At 41.2% G+C, this 18984-nt stretch overlaps 1 protein-coding gene across 6 annotated transcripts in view; it reads right to left on the bottom strand.

The window, feature by feature from the left end:
* Window positions 1-87: 87 nt before the first annotated feature.
* Window positions 88-18984, bottom strand: part of LOC105280991 — a 35924-nt gene continuing 17027 nt past the window's right edge. For 3 of the 6 annotated variants that reach the window (XM_011341891.3, XM_011341890.2, XM_026969719.1), the window contains exons 2-9: window positions 12872-12944; window positions 12146-12225; window positions 9543-9777; window positions 5397-5514; window positions 4953-5106; window positions 4705-4864; window positions 2940-4567; window positions 88-2455 (exon numbers count right to left, since the gene is read on the bottom strand). In XM_011341891.3, the coding sequence (XP_011340193.1) occupies window positions 3110-4567; window positions 4705-4864; window positions 4953-5106; window positions 5397-5514; window positions 9543-9777; window positions 12146-12225; window positions 12872-12944 (2278 nt within the window). In that variant the 3' untranslated portion in view covers window positions 88-2455; window positions 2940-3109. Of the gene's footprint in view, window positions 2456-2939; window positions 4568-4704; window positions 4865-4952; window positions 5107-5396; window positions 5515-9542; window positions 9778-12145; window positions 12226-12871; window positions 13358-14646; window positions 15250-18984 lie in introns of those variants that run through there. The other 3 variants (XM_026969718.1, XM_026969717.1, XM_026969716.1) reach the window with 3 other exon arrangements.

The following is an 18984-nucleotide window of genomic DNA, read 5'->3' as shown; positions in this document are numbered from 1 at the left end:
GGAAAAAAATTACAGTAGCGTTGAATATAAAATTGAATTCAAGCTTGAACGTCATATCATTGATCTTTGATCAGGTCAAATGCGGATTTTTCCACTGAGATATAATATTTTAATGTCATTTATTCGCTACATTATATGTCTGAAATACTGTCAATCGATCTCTCTTTTTCTCTCCGCATCATCGTATAATTTCCCGAGAACTCGTAGACGCGAAGTAACATTGCTTGAAACGTACATCCTTCACACTCGGGTTTTTTTTGTTCAAACACTGTCGCGAGGTACATAACTATGTAAAAGAAATTATGAAAATCGCAGCACCGTAATAGCTCGTGACACACAATTTATGCGCCGGATAAATACTTACAAAGAACAAGAGATACAGATACAAGATCTAGGAAACCGACCAGTTTAACGCCGGTAGAGAGTCTTAGTTGAGCATATTGTTTTCTTATTCTCGCACTCTCTCACTCCCGTATCACATGTGCTCTCGTGTATATAAAGTTTGAGACGGCTACGAATTTTAACGTCTCCCGCACATCTTTCCTTAACGACGTTATGTTAGAAGATACAGACAAAATGCAGCAAATGCGTGTATAACATATATCTTCTTCAGCGAGAAACACAATTTATTCGCTCCGCATTAATACTGATACATTATTTCACATCTCTTCGTATTCTGTTTTTATACATGATTTATACATATACTTCCCGAAAGTGAATCGAAGGCATTTGCTACATTTTTCTTCGCCGATTATATCGTGAACTTCGCGTAAAGCGTATGCACCGCAAACCCAACAATCGTTAATCGCATAACAGATTTAGTGCATCGAGTTAACTAATAAATTAATGCCACGTCCTGCGTCGTTTCTTATTTTACGTTTACGTCAATTGCGCAATACGTGTTAATTTTTCCTATGATACACAGTGTGAACATTAGAGCACAATAAACTATATGTACGTATTTGTTAACACATACAATTAATTCGAAGTAATCATAGCACTTGTGCGTTAAGTCTTCTTAACGAGGTACGATATGAGATTGCTTGCCGTAATGAAAGAACATCGCATACGAAATATAATTATACACGTAATCATAAGTTAGTCATAATAAATAGCTCGTACATCATTACTTCGTCATGAGTTAATATCAGGCGAGGTCATGTTAAATTACGAGAGCGATGAAACTGACATAAAGTTAAGATTACAGTCAGTGCCGTAAGACGCTCTCTATCAAAGTATGTATATCTCTTCACATTTTACGAATGTAGAAAAACTGAAAATTTCCACAATATGTTAATATTCCTACCGAATTTGTCGTGAATTGGTAGACAAATCGTTGCTTCTTAAACGCAGGCGTGCACGGGGCTTCCTGATGCCTTTCAGAAACCTGCGTCACTTTTTCGAACTTGAAATTTCACGGCTACTCGAATTCTCGCACATACGCGATCATGAACGCGAGACACAATCCATCAAACAATCACTATCTGGTAACAAAAGGGAGTAGGAGGAGCATTATAGACAATCGCGTGGCACTATTTCGGCGTATGGCCAATGACTCCCATGAGTCTCTACTCATCCTGTCTCCTTCTTTCCGAGGGCTAGATTCGATCCGTTCGATTACAACAATATTCGCGATATCGAGGTCACTCTACGCGGACGTAGGGATTCGCTTATTATTTACGCGTCAGTCGTCCATGTCGTCTTGCGAGCCAGCAATTGTGCTGATTCTCGTTTCAGTTCCTCGAACAACGAGCTCTTCTACAAGTTACTCGACTATACGGCGAGGGTAGGGTAAGTATCATCACGCGTAATCAAAGTCTATCTGTAAGCAGACACACCGTGTGCAATATGTATCAAGTCCTCCCTACTGCAACAGCACTACCAAACGTTAGCATATAAAAGCTAGGTTGAACTACCGAGAGAGAGGGCTCAAGATGCGTACTATTGAGAAACTATTGAATGTATAACAACGTGTCGGGTGACTGTGAGCAATGGTGTAACAGGACTTCGACGAAATTGCAGTTCGATACGAATGTGTTATACCATATGTCTCTTGCTCTCTCGGAAACGAGAGTTGCTATCGCAGCTCTTCCTCTCTTTCACGTATATCTGGTATAAGTGTTCATTGCACATAAATAAAGATTCACGGAGTATGAAAAATTGACGGTCAGAAAATGAAATTAGTAGTCGCAAAAGCTAACTAAGAAACACTGGTGTGCTAAAGAGAAACATTTAGTTGTATATATCGCGTGTTTCGGCAAATCGACGTCGCTGCTGACCAATAGCGTGTTAAAAACGTGCACGTGCAGAATGAGATTCGCACGCCGAGATATTTTACTTCCATTAGGAGAGGTTCTTGGTCTTATTCCTTAATATGGTCAGCAGCAGGTAGGTTTCATGCCACTTTTTTCTTGCTAGTCTTCTTACTGCGAGGCAAGGTAGCGAAATTCGTTATCTGAAATGTATAAAAATATACAGTTATTTTCTTGAGATTTATCATAGAATGCAGATGATATATTATCAACCCGTCTTACTATTTCTTTTTTTCATGTTTTAATAGAGATTAGTCAGTGTGATTGATACGGAAAATAAGAGCACGTTTTCATCAAAAATTTAAAAGTTTGAAATAAAACTTGATATACTTTATATTATACTTATTATAGTATACTTTATATTATAAAGCAATCACAAAGTAATTTAAATATTTGTAATATTTGTATTAGAGTTCCTTGATGTTAGCAGCAAGACAACAAAAGACAGTTCTTTGGTTTGTTTAGAAAAGCACAAAGTTTAACATTTAGAATATGAGTTAATATTACATTGTTATACTATTATATAAAATAATAATATCATGCAAGAAATAAGGGCTGTTATATGTTATGATTAAAGAAATTGGAGTTAATTGTGAATTAAAAAGACATTCAGAAACTAATCCATACGATCTTAACGAATCAGTCCATTTCTTCTGTCCAGATTTCCAATTAAGATAAAATATAGGGAATGGAACAGGAGAAGGAACAAGCTTCTATCATATCTCGAAAACGTCAGGCAAAATAGCAAAACACATAATTATTTGATGCGATTAAGATGACAGTCAGGAAAATGACTCTTAGTTAATATCGGTGATAATCTCTTTCTTGCCATCGCGAGGTCGCGATATCTCGCGAGTCTCAAAGTTGGATTTATTTTCAACATTCTTTACGCACTTTTCAAAATTCTTTTTATTCTTTGCAATATCTTCCTTCCTGTCGTTTCCAGTTTCGTCAGGATCTGTCTCATCTTTATTCAAAGTTACAATCTGAGTAACCAATTTCTCGATGGAAGTATTGATATCTTTGTCAAGATTTTCGGCATTATCCTCATGCTCTGGCCACAATAAAATCTCTTCCACGTCCACTTCTTGCTTTGAGGTGGACAGTTTCGTGGAAGCATCCATGAACACTCGAGACCCAATGCTACCCGATCTCGACGCAGATTCGCTAGTCCCAGAGAACGTGGAGCTAGAATCTTCTTCCTTGGAAGAGTCCTCGCTTTGCTCCTTGTGAAAAGCGTTATGGAAGATGTTTTTCGGGATCGTTAATAATTTAGTAAACCCTTCCTTAGCGCGTAATCTGTTGGATTTCTTTTTTCTCTTCGTTGACTCTGGCGTATGCGCCAGGAAAATGTTTCTCGTGGCGTTCGGATTCGAAACCGTCTTCAGCGTTCCAGTCTTAATGACCAAAGTAGCTTTCAAAGCATTTTGGGACTCATCCTCGTTGATGCCGTCTGCGTCACTTACATTTGCCGCTTCGTTATTTAGCGGAGCTTTCGGAGCAGGTTTTTTATGATACTTCCCTGCGCGATTATCGCCGTCGAAGATGCAACTGGACGAACTCGCTGCAGCAGAATGCTGGATCGCAGTATCGCGAGCATCCACGCTCGGCGAATCGCTCGTGTCATGTTTCTTACCTTTGTCGATCACATTTAACTTTTCTTGGGAAGATACGATGTTCGTCACAGCTCTGTGCGCATCGTCCAATAATTGCTTCAGCTCGTCGATTTTCTGTTGGCAAATCTCGCCAGTTATCTGATCGAGACCGGCACCAACGTCGGGCTTTTCGAGAGAGACAGTTGGAGTATCTTTCGGCTCGTCGTCGATGTGTGCAATTTGCATATTAGGCTCATCCTGCCGGAAATCTAGATCTGTTACCTTTTCCACATCTGTCTTATCCGCGCTCTTTGCATCTATTGGTACCGACAAATTTTCCATCGAGATATGCTTGATTTCTACAGTCTGCACTGTTTGTACGTCTACGTGAGCCGAATCCGTGTCCACGAATTCGCCGCCCGACTCTGTCGACGATGATTCATCGTCTTCCAGTCTCATCGCAGCTCGGTTTGCATCCGCGGACTTGTCGATACTGGTCGTAATAAATTCGAGAGTCGGGCAATCTCTCAATTTATTGCTCTGAGAAAACAGCAGTAAGAGCTCGACAGCTTGTTCGGGAGTGAGGACGTTCAGAGACGACGGGAGGGAGATATTTTCGGGGAATGGAAAATCGATGCGGTCGAAATCCTCGCTCCTGTCCTTCAAAGACCACAAAAAAGTACGTATCATTAACCGAGTTAACGAGTGCACGTCATGAACGATGAGTAATTTCTTGTCGACAACGATCGTTATTACGAAAATATTAATGCCTACGGTACGCTACTTTTTCCGCTTACTTCTGGCGTCTTCTTCGTGGTGGAACGTGGCTTGGTGCGTGTTCTCGCGCCGACGCTCGATGTTCTCACCAAGGAATCACCCTGAGAGATCACGCGCTGGGACTGCAGCGCTTCGCCGCTGCTGTAACCGCTAGATATGTCGTCCGAGGACCTTATATTTCTACGTGTGGAAAAACTCATTATTATTTTTTGCGTTGCAGTGTGAATAAAGCTGTAATCGTTCCCCAAAATAGCGTAAGGCTACGTACGTTAAACTAGCTACGGGTTCCCTAGGCCTCTGTTGTCGTACATCGACATCCACCTCGGAAAAGTACATATCTACTCGAGGCGCATTGCTGCTGGACTGGGTCCTGCGAGGACTGTAGCCTCTCCTGCCGACGTGCTCTCTTCGACGAGGCTCCGCTACAAGTGATCACAGAAATTTACTTGTCTAAAATTAGGCTCTCACGATTTTATCTTATTTTCGCTCTGACGGTCAAATACTTTCCCATGAAAATTAGTGACTGATGCACAATAATTAATAGATAATTAATAGGTAGATTAATAGATGTGAGAGAGTAATATATAAAAAGATTGCAAATTTATGCAAATTCTCGGTAAATTCATTAAATTTATTAAAAGCAAATTTGCATCTTGTTTCTGTTCTAAAATGTCTACTCGAGCGTCTTTGCACGACGCCAGCGATCAGCTACCTTCCGTATCTGTCTCATCACGCGCGTCGGGTGTGTTTCTATTTTCGTCCTCCTTCTCGCCGGTTAGATCACTGAGGCTGTAACTTTTCCTCAATTGTTGCACTAGTCCGCCGCCACCCTGGAAAACGAAATTGCTCGTGAGACATCTCCCGTGTCGCAAACAACGCGATCGGTATGTCGTTGTTTATTTATGAGAAAAGAAAAGAAATTGAATAATCCAGAGAGAGAGAAAGAGAGAAATCAAGTAATTCGATTAAGTGAAAGAAAACGAAATAAAAGTCTTACCAACCAAGGGGGTGTTAATGTGTTATCTGCCGTCGCCGGTCACGAGAGCAAACTCCCCTTACGCCCGGTACGACCGCCGGATTTCGACAATCCATTAGGCGATTTGTTGCCTTTCCCGCTCGTGCGTACACGTGTCTTTCCGTTAAACATGCGTCGTCCAGAAGCACGCGATACGATCGACGATAGAGTAAGTGAGTGTAGTGTGCGTGAGTAGCGTCGCGTCTCTACATAGCGCGTCGCAAGTGATTAGTTTTATGAACTTAAACCTCTACCCTTAGAGAAGGGTGGGTGAGCGCGCTGAAGGGTGAGAGAATTATTAATGTCTGCGATCAAAAATCCCCGTATAATGAGAGAGAGAGAGAGAGAGAGAGAGAGGCAGCGTTAGGACGTGGGATTGCGGTCACCTGCGACCTGATGAACGACGATGATGACGAAACAGAGGATCGAGAGAGCACGTCCAGGTAAATGCGTTTATTTGAGAAAGAAAGAAAACCAACTCATAAGCAGTTCAGTTCAGCATCTTTGGGATCGGATACAAAAGTCTTACTTGCTAAGGCACAGCTCGACTGCGCGAGCCGGCGCTCGCATGCAGAAAAATCGCAGCAACGATCCGCGAGGCAGCAACGCAACGGTCCAGCACGGCCAGGAGTCGTCTTTGTTATGCCAAAGGCGAGAACTGGTCTGTGCATGCTTTTCCTCAGTATCGATCCCCGATAGTTCACAGAACTACGACGTACAAGCGTTACAGTTAAAGCGTGCGCGCCTTCTTTACATATGTCCTCTCCACACAAGTCCATCCGGGTCTTTCCCTCCATGAAGCAAGCGAATTCCAGCATTCGAGCAGCGACAGACATCTTTATCGCCGCGAACGAAACAGCTAGGACGCCCGTCCACCTCGTGTTCCATCGTCGACCTCGAGGATCAGCCTCATTGCTGTTTTTCCACGTGCGAGCACACACGAGACCTGACGCAGATCCACGTTTATCGGTAACTTTATTGACGAAACGCGCAAGCGATACGACGAATACACAAACACGCAAATAACACTAACTATGACGACGACGACGACGATAACGACGATGACAATGATGATGACAATTATATCATCGCAGGACCGTCTCGTACATTATTGTTACTCGATTCTCGCATCGCGTGGTGCTTCTCTTTCTTCAGGCGCATCTCCTAGATAGTCTAATCTATCGAATGTGCGATTTTGATTCGCAAGGATACAGACGCGACACGCAGATATGTCGGTTTAGGTCTCGGTTGCATCAACGACGTCGGTCGAAGTGGCTCAAGTCACAAAAAAGATCATGTCTCTTTGCTAAATAATAATTTTACTTATGATAAAAGTCGTAGAAAGAAACCTAAGTTAAGTCATAGTCACTAAGCGACTACGCTGATGCAACCGACTCTATAAGTAACAACTAATTGTGCTAAAAGTATCGCTTAATTACTTATCCGTTACTAAATGTAGATACGCGAGAAGTAAAAACAACATGGTATAAAAAGGCACGTAATTGACCAATGTATTGATTGCATAAAATTTTCAATCACAGTTCTTGATTCTCTTTTCTGACACAGCTCGATCTCTTTGACGATCTTGAATCGTTATTAAGCTCGCATTGAACGTCGCCGTACGCTTTAACAATTATTTGGCATTATTATTATCTAACAACAACGTGATGTGCGCAATATTGCATAAAAATATTGAGATTTCATTGTGACTACAATCGATCACACTTAACACTATCTTATATCTGAGTTAAGACGGCAAGTAATCCTTAAGATTATTAGATGTTCACGTGGAAAAGTACAAATAATAAAGTAATAAAGTATACAAGTGTATGCGGAAACAACTAGCGCGAGTATTAATTTGATCGAAGATATGTATACGATTAAAAGTTCTCCACTGTATTCTAATTGTAAAATTAGGACCTCGAAATTTTTGAAACATCCTTTTCCTATCAATATATCAAACAATTTTCCCCTCGCTAAAACGTGTTGTCCATATTTAAATAATCACACACGTGGCGTTATTTTCATGCTCTATAAAGACAGTACAAAAAAAAGATTATCCTTACTTCGATGAAAATTTATCGTAGGTCCGCGACGGAGAAGGTCCAGTCTTCCGTTCCGCGGAGTCGCATAAGAAAGAAAACGCAAAAAAATTTGGATTTAATCCCGTACAAAAAGAAAAAAAAGAAAAAAGTGTCAAGTGCACAATGTGTAGAAAGATCCCATCATAGGTCCTAAAAGTCCTCGCGGTTTCTTTCGCGCGTAAGAAAAGGATCCCTTATCTATAATTCCTGGTGACACGGACGCACGTGTCCGCAATCTCCCATCTTCGCTACAATCGCAGACAGTCCGATACTCTCCATCCATATTGATCCATCTCGACCCGTGGTTTCCGTGATCCAGCTTCGTTTCATCGCCTATATCTCAGCGTCATCACTGAAATCCACGTCGTAGTTCTTCGAGGACGACTTGCAGGCGCGACTCCTCTGGCGCCTGCTGGCCACGTCGGTGGTGCGCTGCTTCTTGGGCTTCCGCGACTTCCGCGGTGCTTCCTGCTCGGGCATCTTGAACACCGGTTGGCGCTCGCTCTCCAGCAGCTCGCACTCCGTGTCCGTCGTGTTCGCCCCGGTCTCCTGCACCACGTCATCATCGTCATCGTCATCCGTCGATTCGTGGTAGTCCTGCCAGGTGACAGGGTCCGTGTCGCCCATCACGAGGTCGTCCGTTTTAGAATGCCGGCTGCAGCCGATCATGTTGTCGTACAGACAGTCCGGCTCGTCCACCTGCTGGCCGCTCAACCGCTTCGTTCTGGGGTTGGCTAAGCTAGAAATCGCCGGGTCGTCTGATTGACGGTCGGGGAGTGCACTCGTCGGGAATACGATCGGGAGATTCTGTCATTGTCGATTTTGCATTCCATATTTGATTTGATTTTGATTTAGTTGTTCATTTATTATTTTTCGATCGGCCAGCAATTCGGCGTGTTCGTAATAGTGATGGTTGTTGTTGTTGTTGTAATTGTAGTTGTTGTTGTTGTTGTTACGGGTCAGTGGCGGAGTTGCGTCGTGTAGTTAACGACGTTTCGGCGTAGATAAATTTTCGTTTTTTTGTTTTTGTTTTTTTTTTAAAGCAACGAGCAGTAGTTAAGGCGATGGTCGGGCGACGGTTAGGTGCTCGGTATTTTGCCGTGCGTGGTTTTGCGGATGGTTGGTTGCGATGGTAGTCATTTGTTTTCGGTTTTGATTAGGCGATAAGACGGCGATGCGACGGTGAGAGAGGGCGATGGCGTGCGGGAGCGCGGATGGGACAGAACGAAAACAGAAAAAATCAAAGACACGTAAAAAATTATTAATGGGCGGCAATCAAGGGCGGGCGGGTATATGTTTGCGTGATCAATGAAAGCGAGAGTTCAGGCTGGTTAAAGAGTACGAGAAGTACAAATCAAATAACACATTCCCGGATACCGGCAGCCTTTCATAGAAGAGACAGTACTTTGCGCATTACGTAACATAACTATCAGTTTTTATCACTAACAACAAGTCACCGAGCAACATGCAGTTTATATGAAGTACTTCAACTATTCCAACTTTCACAATAAAAATGTTCACAACTTCCAAGATGAAACTCTTCTTTGAAAGTTGCCGGTTCCTCTTGCGTCCAAGTACAGAGCTGTCCCGACCATCATTCAACCTTCGTCCATACGGGTTCCTCGAGAAAATGACTAGAAAGAAGATTCCTCTTCATCGAGGAACGTCCGGAAACGAAGGAGACGAAGGAGATAGTTCAAAGACAGCCTGCACAACGACATACGCTTTTCTCGATGTTTAGCTCGAGACGTGACCTTACCTTGATAGCGGTCTGCATGAGGACCGTGGTGGCATAGTTTACGCCCTTGGTACCGAGATGCAGCACCGCTGTGTAACCCTGTTCGGTCGCGCGTGCCAGAGCTTCGTCGATCTCGGCTTCACGGCGGATTAGCGCGGGATGCACGAAGCGCCGGTAAAGGATACTCGAGCCCTTAGTAGCCGGGCTCAGCAGCCACAGCACCAGGATGATTTTAATCTCATAGTAAAACGGGAACCTACGTAACAGACGTCGAGATGTACATAATCGCATCGCGTCGCACGCGATTTCACCAAGTTACTTTGGAACTTTATCTTACACTTCCTTATTGCGTATGTATATAAATGAACATTCTAGCTCTTGTAATTATCAGAGAGTTTAAATTTAAATTCAGAGTGCTGTAATTAGATTTGGATTATTATACCATTCATGTTCTGTGCACGAAAAATCTGTGAGACAGGTTAAGTAATCAGAAAGTAACAAGACTACTGCTGAAATCGTTCACTATAAACTTTGGTGAGTTTAATGTAACAAAGTTATCTGACAAGTGTAATCTTTCCCATGCTAATAAAATTTAATATGACACTATAATCTTTTTTATTCTTTCCTTGAATATATGCATCCTAGATTAAGAAACTTTAGGTCATGGTGAGAACTAATGTGAACAAGTTATGGAATCATGAGATTAAAATTACATTGAAAGACTGATCTCGTAGTGTCGTCATGACTCTATTGTATTCAATCGCGGCGCGGCGAAAAATTCACCACGAATGTGAAAGTGAGAAGTGTATATAGGGTGAGGCACCTAAAACAGGCCACCTGAATATCTCGGCTGTTATTGGTGATAGAAAAAAATGTGTCAGACCAAACTTGCATAGTTTCGAGGGACACATAATTTGTTCTAAATAGTTTTTTATTAGGTGGACGCGTAGAGGTCATATGAAGGTCAACTTCGTTTTTTTAAATGGTATTTGTTTTTTTACGTACCATCTAGTAGAGCGTTTGAAGATGCGCACATTGATCTACGGGTCAAAATAATTCAAGGTCACTAAAGGCTAAAATTTCTAAGTGCTAGAACTTCTTCATTTCTGAGTTTACGGTATTTTCAATAGCAGAGAACTCTAGGCAATATAAAAAATAATGATATCATCAACTCAGAACTCCTCTGAGAAGAAAAAAATTTTAAACTCGAGAACTTTTTCATTTCTGAGTTTACGGTATTTTCAATAGCAGAGAACTCTAGGCAATATAAAAAATAATGATATCATCAACTCAGAACTTCTCGGAAAAGAAAAAATTTCTAATGGCAAGAACTTTATCATTTCTGAGTTTACAGTATTTTCAATAGCAGAGAACTCTAGGCAATATAAAGTAAATTATTTTCCCTTGCAGTTGGCCTTCAGTGACCTTGAATGATTTTGACCCGTAGATCAATGTGCGCATCTTCAAACGCTCTACTAGATGGTACGTAAAAAAACATATCATACCATTTAAAAAAACTAAGTTAACCTTCATATGACCTCTACGCGTCCACCTAATAAAAAACTATTTAGAACAAATTATGTGTCCCTCGAAACCATGCAAGTTTGGTCTGACACATTTTTTTCTATCACCAATTATTCAGCCGAGATATTCAGGTGACCTGTTTTAGGTGCCTCACCCTGTATAGGAAAGCAGGAAAATGCGAACGGAGGATATCGGGAGCGCCATTTCGACGCCAGAAAAAGATACGCGGGAATACTCGTTTCCCTCTTGGTTGTAATCCGAGTATGAAGGGAGCTGGCATAACGCTCCTCCGATGAAAGAGAGAACATGGGAGAATAGGGGTAGAACGAGGGAGAAACGAGGAGAACGTCAGAAGCAGGGAGAGAGCGGGCAGAAGTGCATGTAAGCCAATATCTATCTCGTCCGAAATTAGACTTTCGGAATTCCTCGCGAGTGCGCGGCTCACAGACCGCGCGGTCCGCAGCTGGTTTATTGGCCCCTTGCTTGCCCTCGTGTTACTCGAAGATTCATCTCAATATCCGGTGCATTATGCCGCGTACAGATTCTCGGCGGACCGATTGATCGTCTTCAAATCAACGCGATGTCTCTTTTCATATGATATTTTAGTTTCCATAGCTTTTCTTTAATTAGAATTGGATTCTTTGGATTTCTTGAGAAATTTTAGATTGATTCATCTTTCAGTGAAAATGTCGGGGCGCTGGCAGTTTTAGAATTATGATCTTTTCATGTAAAATTCGTTAAACTGAGCTCGACGAGCAAATAATAGCCATTGAAAATACAAATTTATTACATTTGAAATAAATGATGTAAGATGTATCCATTTGTTATTTTTATATTTAAATGCGAAAGTTAGTGTATTAATTAGAGTAAAAAGTAGCGCAGCAAAGATATTAATTTCAATAAGAATGCTTTTGGACATGATTGAGAAATATTTAAAATTTTGGTTAAGACTCAATTGATACCATTCTCTTCAACGGATTATTTAGTTATTGTATTTCGATGTGGATATGAAAGATGCCTTAATGATTCGATTTAATTTTAACTTCTTTTGAATTTATACAAAGTAAATGCAAAGTAATTTTTATCATGGTATTTCTTACCAAAAGCTAAAGAAGACATCGGTAAACGTTTCCGCGCATGTGAACAGCGCGAATACGATCCAGTACATCATCCATTTGACCTGAAACCAAAGAAATTCTCGAATTGAATTACATCAATAATACAAAAGGCAGCAAACAATTTAATACTTTCACTTCTGTTCTTTGTAGTATATCAGAAGCAACAGCATAAAATAAGAGGAGTAAAATTAAAGTTTAAATAATTACAGGAATATCTCTCAACTATTATCATGAACGAATTCAAGAAAACTATGTTAAAACTATGTTCTAGTATCGCAAGTTAGTTCATAGTTAGTACAGGCATGTTATACTGAATTGAGAAATATTTACGACATGGCAAGGGGTAAAACCGACTCGACCTTTATCGGTTGTGAGCAAAGGTTAGCCTTAAAGATTCTCGATTTTACGTTTCTCGATAAACATCGCGAACAGACATCTGCAAGTCTCGAGGGAAACTCCACGAAACTTCACATTTAACTCTTTCGTTGTTTAATAAAATAATTTCCTCGTTTATACCCACACATAAACGATTCTATAGAATTTGATTTTATTTGAGAAAGTAATAACTTCTAAATTATTGTACAGAATTTCAGATAAACAAAAATTAAAACAAATATCAACTATTTCTACTGAAATGTTGTACTTTCAAGATACGTATTTCGATTTGAGAATCACATAAGACTCGTTATATTTACGCTTCTCACTTACGTATTCCTTGACATTCTTCGTCCGCACCGCCTTGTAGGAAGCGTACGCCGGATATAGAGTGCCGAAGACCAATCTGAAAATCGGATAAACAAGCCTGTAAATGAGGGATCGCGGCGACACTAACGCCAGGAACACCGTCAACAATCCGACATTATTCAGCGTCATTCTGATGGGAAACGTTTGCAGCCAGCAGCGGCACCAGGCCATCGCTTGTCTCGCCAAAATCTCGCCGATACCCATTCTGCGGTTCACCACGATCAACAATTCATCCGTTTGCGAGTCATCCTTGTCGAATCTTATGAGCTCTGTCGTCGATCGGCTCTCTTTTCGCGTTTCCATCGTATCGCCAATTTATTTCGCTCTGTCTTTCTCCCTCTCTCTCTTTCTCTCTCTCGCGTTGCGTGACAAGAGTGTTTCTCTATCCGTGAAAGCTTTAAGTTCACCGGAGATTCTGCGACGTTCGTCGGCTCGCCACGACGTGTCCAGCTGCAACACGAAACAAAAGTTATTTAGAGGATACCGTCGATGTCTCACAGTGATACGACTGCGAACACACTTTTAAAAGTCTTAATGATTGAAAGAGTCGGTTAAGCGCAGTAGAGCGAGGAAGATCATCTTAATGAAAGCGATTATCGGGCTTGTTATAGATTCAGCAAACGTGACCGACGATTAGGACCGATTTATAGGGAACAGCACAAATGTGGCTTGATAGACATTATTAGACAACCAACCAAGTCTTGTTAAAGACAAAGTTATCTATCGATACCAATATATGCTATATAAGATAAATACTTTATTATAATATCTAATTATTCACACAAACAGTTGATAACATGAATTTTTCAATATTTGTATTATTTTAAAAAGAGATTTTCAGATTTTCAATTGCTCGAAGAATTTATATCGGAATAGAAAGTGACACAACTGTATCATTAAAATTTTCAAAGTTTATGGCATTCTGCATGAAGATATAATGTTCAACTAAAGTATGAAATATTAAGGATATGTCAGATGTTGGATCGAGTGAGCTACGATTTTCGGCATCGCGAAGTGATCATTGAATTCCGAATTCTGGAGCAGCGCTTTCGATTGAAGCGCAGTCATCCATCGATCAAGCAGTGCTCGCAATGACCTCGCTTGTCGCGATCTCGTTCAAGGGATATTGCGCAAGTAGCTTATTACGGAGATCCAATTAAATCCGTGATATCGCCAATGCGTCTTATACCGCCGGCGAGATTATAACTCGAATATTATCCGCGATGCACGTGTATATGTAGAATTTGCTTCAAAGACCCTTTCCCTGTGTCCTTTCAAGTGTCGTTCACGTCTATTGTAATTCCACCGTAACGTTGCATTGTGATGTAGATGAACTTTGCGCACATCAATAAATTATTAATAAATTAGCGTTGAATTATCAATTGATGAATCGTGCAACAATTTCGAATGTCTTCTATAATATTCATTTTCAGTTCATTGTCTTTCTTAGTTATATTTCTCTACAAGTGACTCGAAATATAATCCCTACGTTCCAATGTCTCTTCTTTCTCAAAATATTTACGAGTCACAAATACATGTGCCATCCATCCGTGAATTAAGCAACCCGAGCCGTCTTAAATAGGAGATAACGCACTATCTCAAGCAGCCAATCACCCAAAGTAACACGTACAAATTGCACTTCATTAATACCTCCGCCCTGCACGTTAAAGAACATCCTTTATCCAAGAACAATACAAGAACAATAATTCTCTCTAACGAGGTCAGTGGTCTTTGCTTACAATCCAACCGGTTTGCTCGCCAGATTCATCCGCGTTTCGTCTTCGTCAATTTGTGTCACTGTTCATCGGCGCAAGATGACGTTTCTTCCAGAGTTCTGTCTTCGTGACAATTCGACGAATTCTGATAACTCGTTTCCAACTTTGCCGTCCTCGTCGCGCATCTTACTCCGTCTCCTCCTTTCTCGAATTATTTCCTCATCAGAGCTACTCGTAGGCCAATCCGACGCAGCAAGACTCCTTCTCGCGGATGCTTCCAGTCAGAGACTAACGCGTAGCAGCGTTCGTTCGGGCACCGTCAACGACGACGACGACGACGACGACGATGACGACGACAACAAGGAGCAATGCCAGCCACTGCGGAGGCTCTATTTTCGCACCTTAAGCCGCTGTCACGCCTCTGAACGACGCGACGTCTGGAACACTTGGTAACGACGACTTTCTCGCTTGGTGATTCACCTGATAGTGTTCACGCCTCAAGCTACTTCCGTGAACTAATATACGTACGTCCCTGCTGTTCTGAGTCTCTTTCTAGCAGGTCGAAGTAATTGTTTACGTACGACACATCGGGAAAAGTAGGATTGTCGCTTCATTAAAGAATATCTGTAGGTCTTTTGTAGATATTATTTGCAATTTAGGATAGATTTTGATTGGATACAGTATCTAATTTTAGTGTATATTTTTATATACTAAATAATATATAAAATAAAAAATAATGTATAATTTTAATTTATGCAATTGAACAATGCATCGGTGAAGTGTCGAATAAAACTTTGGTTGAAAAATTTACTTAAGAATAAACAAAAAAGAGATTTTCACGAAAATCATAAACGTTTGAAATTTCTTGCTGCATTATTAAAATTTATTTCCGTTCGATCTTAGATGAGTCAAAGAGCATTTGGTTAAAAAGGGCGGAAAACTTTGGACATCCCGTGAAATACAGCAAGCCGTAAAACTGTCGAGAGACTGTTACGTAGCGCTTTTTGGACAAAGAGATAAAAGCGTTCGCGACCGATGTATTTAGAGTGCATGACCGTTTTCTCGCGAGTGGGTCATCCCCGTACGTGCCAAGGCGATCGGTTAATTATATGTAACAACCTAGATATATCACGCCCATCAAGCTTTGTCAGATATGAGGACTGCAATATGTTTAATCGCGTTAAGAAGTTAATTTCATTAACGATCTATCGTTCGAGCTTACTTTGCTCGAGCGAATTTCGAGCGCGTGAACTTAATTCCAGGACACCGTTTCACCTAAATAAGGTCACCCGGATTACAAACACCAAAGACAAAGAGAGAGAGAGAGAGAGAGAGAGAGAGAGAGAGAGAGAGAGAGAGAGAGAGAAGGTGGACAACATCAATATTTCTAACAGATACTGTGCAATTTAAATACGCGAAATAAAGCCGCGCATATAAGAAATATCACACTTTATTTGTCTCGGACTGGACATGTACAAATATGATCTCTCAGAAATTGTGACAGCGGTTTCGAGGTTCTCTAGAGAGTTTTATTAAAGAGCAAACAATGCACGACTATAAATACAAGTACTAATATATGTTTAGACACTGATGTCGTAGCGTTGTTGGTTTGCTAGTTAATTAAATTATTTTGAGATAACAGTGCAGATTGAAAAAAACAATCGCTCCAATGTATTATAGCTTCTGTCGATTGGAATGAACATTTTCTTGCGCGATGAGAACAATGACAGCATTAACTTGTGAGTTAAGCGTGACTTGTCAAGTCGCTCCGTCAGTCACGTCAGCCGAGTGAATTAAATTAACACGTTAGTAACAATTATCTATGAATCAAGTACGATAAAAAGATCCGCGACAGGAGTCCAAAGCGGTGTGACAACTCAGCAAATGCAATTTTCTGTATCACAGCGCCAGAAGGATGCACCTACGTCATGTCATATTGTCACTGAAAGACTTGGCAATTTTTTTCACTCTTTAACATATTACCAATATCTTCATCAGTATCTCAAATTGTTACAACATATCAGTAATACAACTATGAACAGCTATCACTTGCGACCGTAGCAGTAAATTAATAATATTTAAAACAATCTGAAAACGATCAATCAGTCAGATCGACGCAAATCTGCGATATATTTAAAAAAATTATTATTTCGTACTATAAATAATATCTTCCACAGTTTCGATCGTTTTTTTGCGCGTGCTGTTCGCGAACGCGAACGCGATGTCGCGGAGCCGACTAGGCGCGGGCTGCGATCACGCGAAACTGCGAACACTCGTCCGCATTTCGCAAGCAGGTAATCAACGATTGTCCAGTGTCCACTAATGTCGTTCTCTGTCCGCGGATTATATAACCGGGCGAACCCTAATGCGCAGTCCGCGTCCTCGCGACGGGCGCGATCGCTCGCGGCGCGTTATTCACGCCTGGCCGCTTCCGGTTCCGCCGGACGAGCCGGCCTCTATCCTCTTTCGGTTCGCCATCAGGCATATTAGCCCGAAGGAGCCAGCCGACTGGCAATCGCGTGATAAGGCCTCGACGATTTACGACTGTCGCGATGTCGCCATTTACGAAATTGAATGTCCACCTACTATCTAGCGACGCCATAAGATTATCTGTCGTCTTGATATCCCGTAAAGGCGAATCCCACGATTTTTACGCCGTCTTTTTGTCCGCACTCGGGCGTTATGGCGTGTTCGCTTCAGTCGTCTATTTCCGGTCGAGAGAGCTTACATCCAAGTTTTCATTACTCTTTCCTGTCATTTTCGTCTAGGTTCAATGTATTCGCGAAAAGTTTAATTTAATGTACTGTTGAGTGCTCGTGAGAAAACTCGTGTTTTGCATACTTTACTAAATACTTACTGAATATGAGAATCAATTTTCCTATTTTTTTTGTTTTATTTTCCTTCTTCTATTTTTATTATAAGTAATCTTCATGTTGGGAGAGGGATGGAATTGGAAATAGTCAACAATATAACAATATGTTAGAGAATGGCCTGAGTTTATCATTGTCAGTTAGCATTCTTTTCGTTAGACTCTGCTTTCAGTTTCTCACGATTTGTTCTGATTACGAATTTTATCGGCCGTTTTATTTATTCCGGCGCCAAGTTACTCTCGCTGATTAAATCTGGATTGATACATTGTTTACGAGACATCGGTCCTCCAGATACACGCGTGTATGTTCAAGACCCGTTCAGAGCTCGATTGAATCAAGTTAAGCATATAATGCATCGGGGAATATTTCATGAATGTATTATCATGTCAACTATATTTCACGGTTCAAACTGCAATGATACGTGTGCGCAGCTGCAGTTAATCATCACGTTCTCAAATTGATCACGAGAGGCCGATCGCAATTGAGAGCGTGATTCGAGCTTACAGCTTTGACATGCGTAGCGATGAATGCGATTACAATCGTGCATGGTTGTTACCGCCATACGCTTTCATGTTTATTAACGCACGACGACGTGCAACTTTCCTCTGGCTATCTCGGCACACTCGTATACACGATGACCTCGTCGGTGAACATGACGTTATTCATATGTGTCGCGAGGTCAAGATCATTGTCGTTCGTTTGCGGTTACGGAATCCGTAGCTTCAATTCCGTCACGTCCGCTGTAACCCGCATCGTTGCATCGTCTTTGGCGTGATAACGCACTTCCGTGAAAACCCGATGAAACGTACGTTTCAGCTTGCTGTTATCCGTTTGCATGACGGATCATTTACGGGATGTCCAGTCACGAGTTCTGCGTCGCATTTTAATGACTATCTCGCGTCCATTTTGAATAAGTGCATTTAAATAAAATCATACGCGACAATCATGACGAATACAATCGTTTTTACCGTTACCCCCGTGGAATCAAATAAATATTCTATTTTTTATTATTATATAACGCCGCGCACAAAAATCGTGTGACATAGATACACTGAGCGGAAATACCTTGCAAGAAACACGTGCAAGGTTACCGGTAAACTGTAAATGGAGCGCCAGTGAGGTCTAATGGAGAATGGTTATTGTTTTACATTGTCGAATTGAAATTTACTTCACCATTGTACGCCGCGATCGGCTGGCTATTGCAATCCGCGCTGCCATTGTGCGTAAAATAAATCCGGCGCATTGAACTCCTCGCCGCAAAAACTGCTCGGTGCGCTCGGGAATTAATTAATGATACATCAATATTTCCTCGTTGCTGCAAAAATCTGCCGAGTGCTTTTCCTATATTAACATTAATTAATAAATATCCTTGTGTTGCACGCTGACCTTTTGACCTGCCGCGAAAATGTACTAAGAATTAATATAAAATTTTGCGTTTGAATTTTGCTAAACAAATCAGCACGGACTTTCCGATCAATTAAATAATTATTTC

Source organism: Ooceraea biroi, chromosome 5, assembly GCF_003672135.1.
Source record: "Ooceraea biroi isolate clonal line C1 chromosome 5, Obir_v5.4, whole genome shotgun sequence".
Lineage (NCBI taxonomy): Eukaryota > Metazoa > Arthropoda > Insecta > Hymenoptera > Formicidae > Ooceraea > Ooceraea biroi.
Note: the sequence above shows the minus strand (reverse complement) of the source record. Positions and strands in the feature narration are given on the sequence as shown.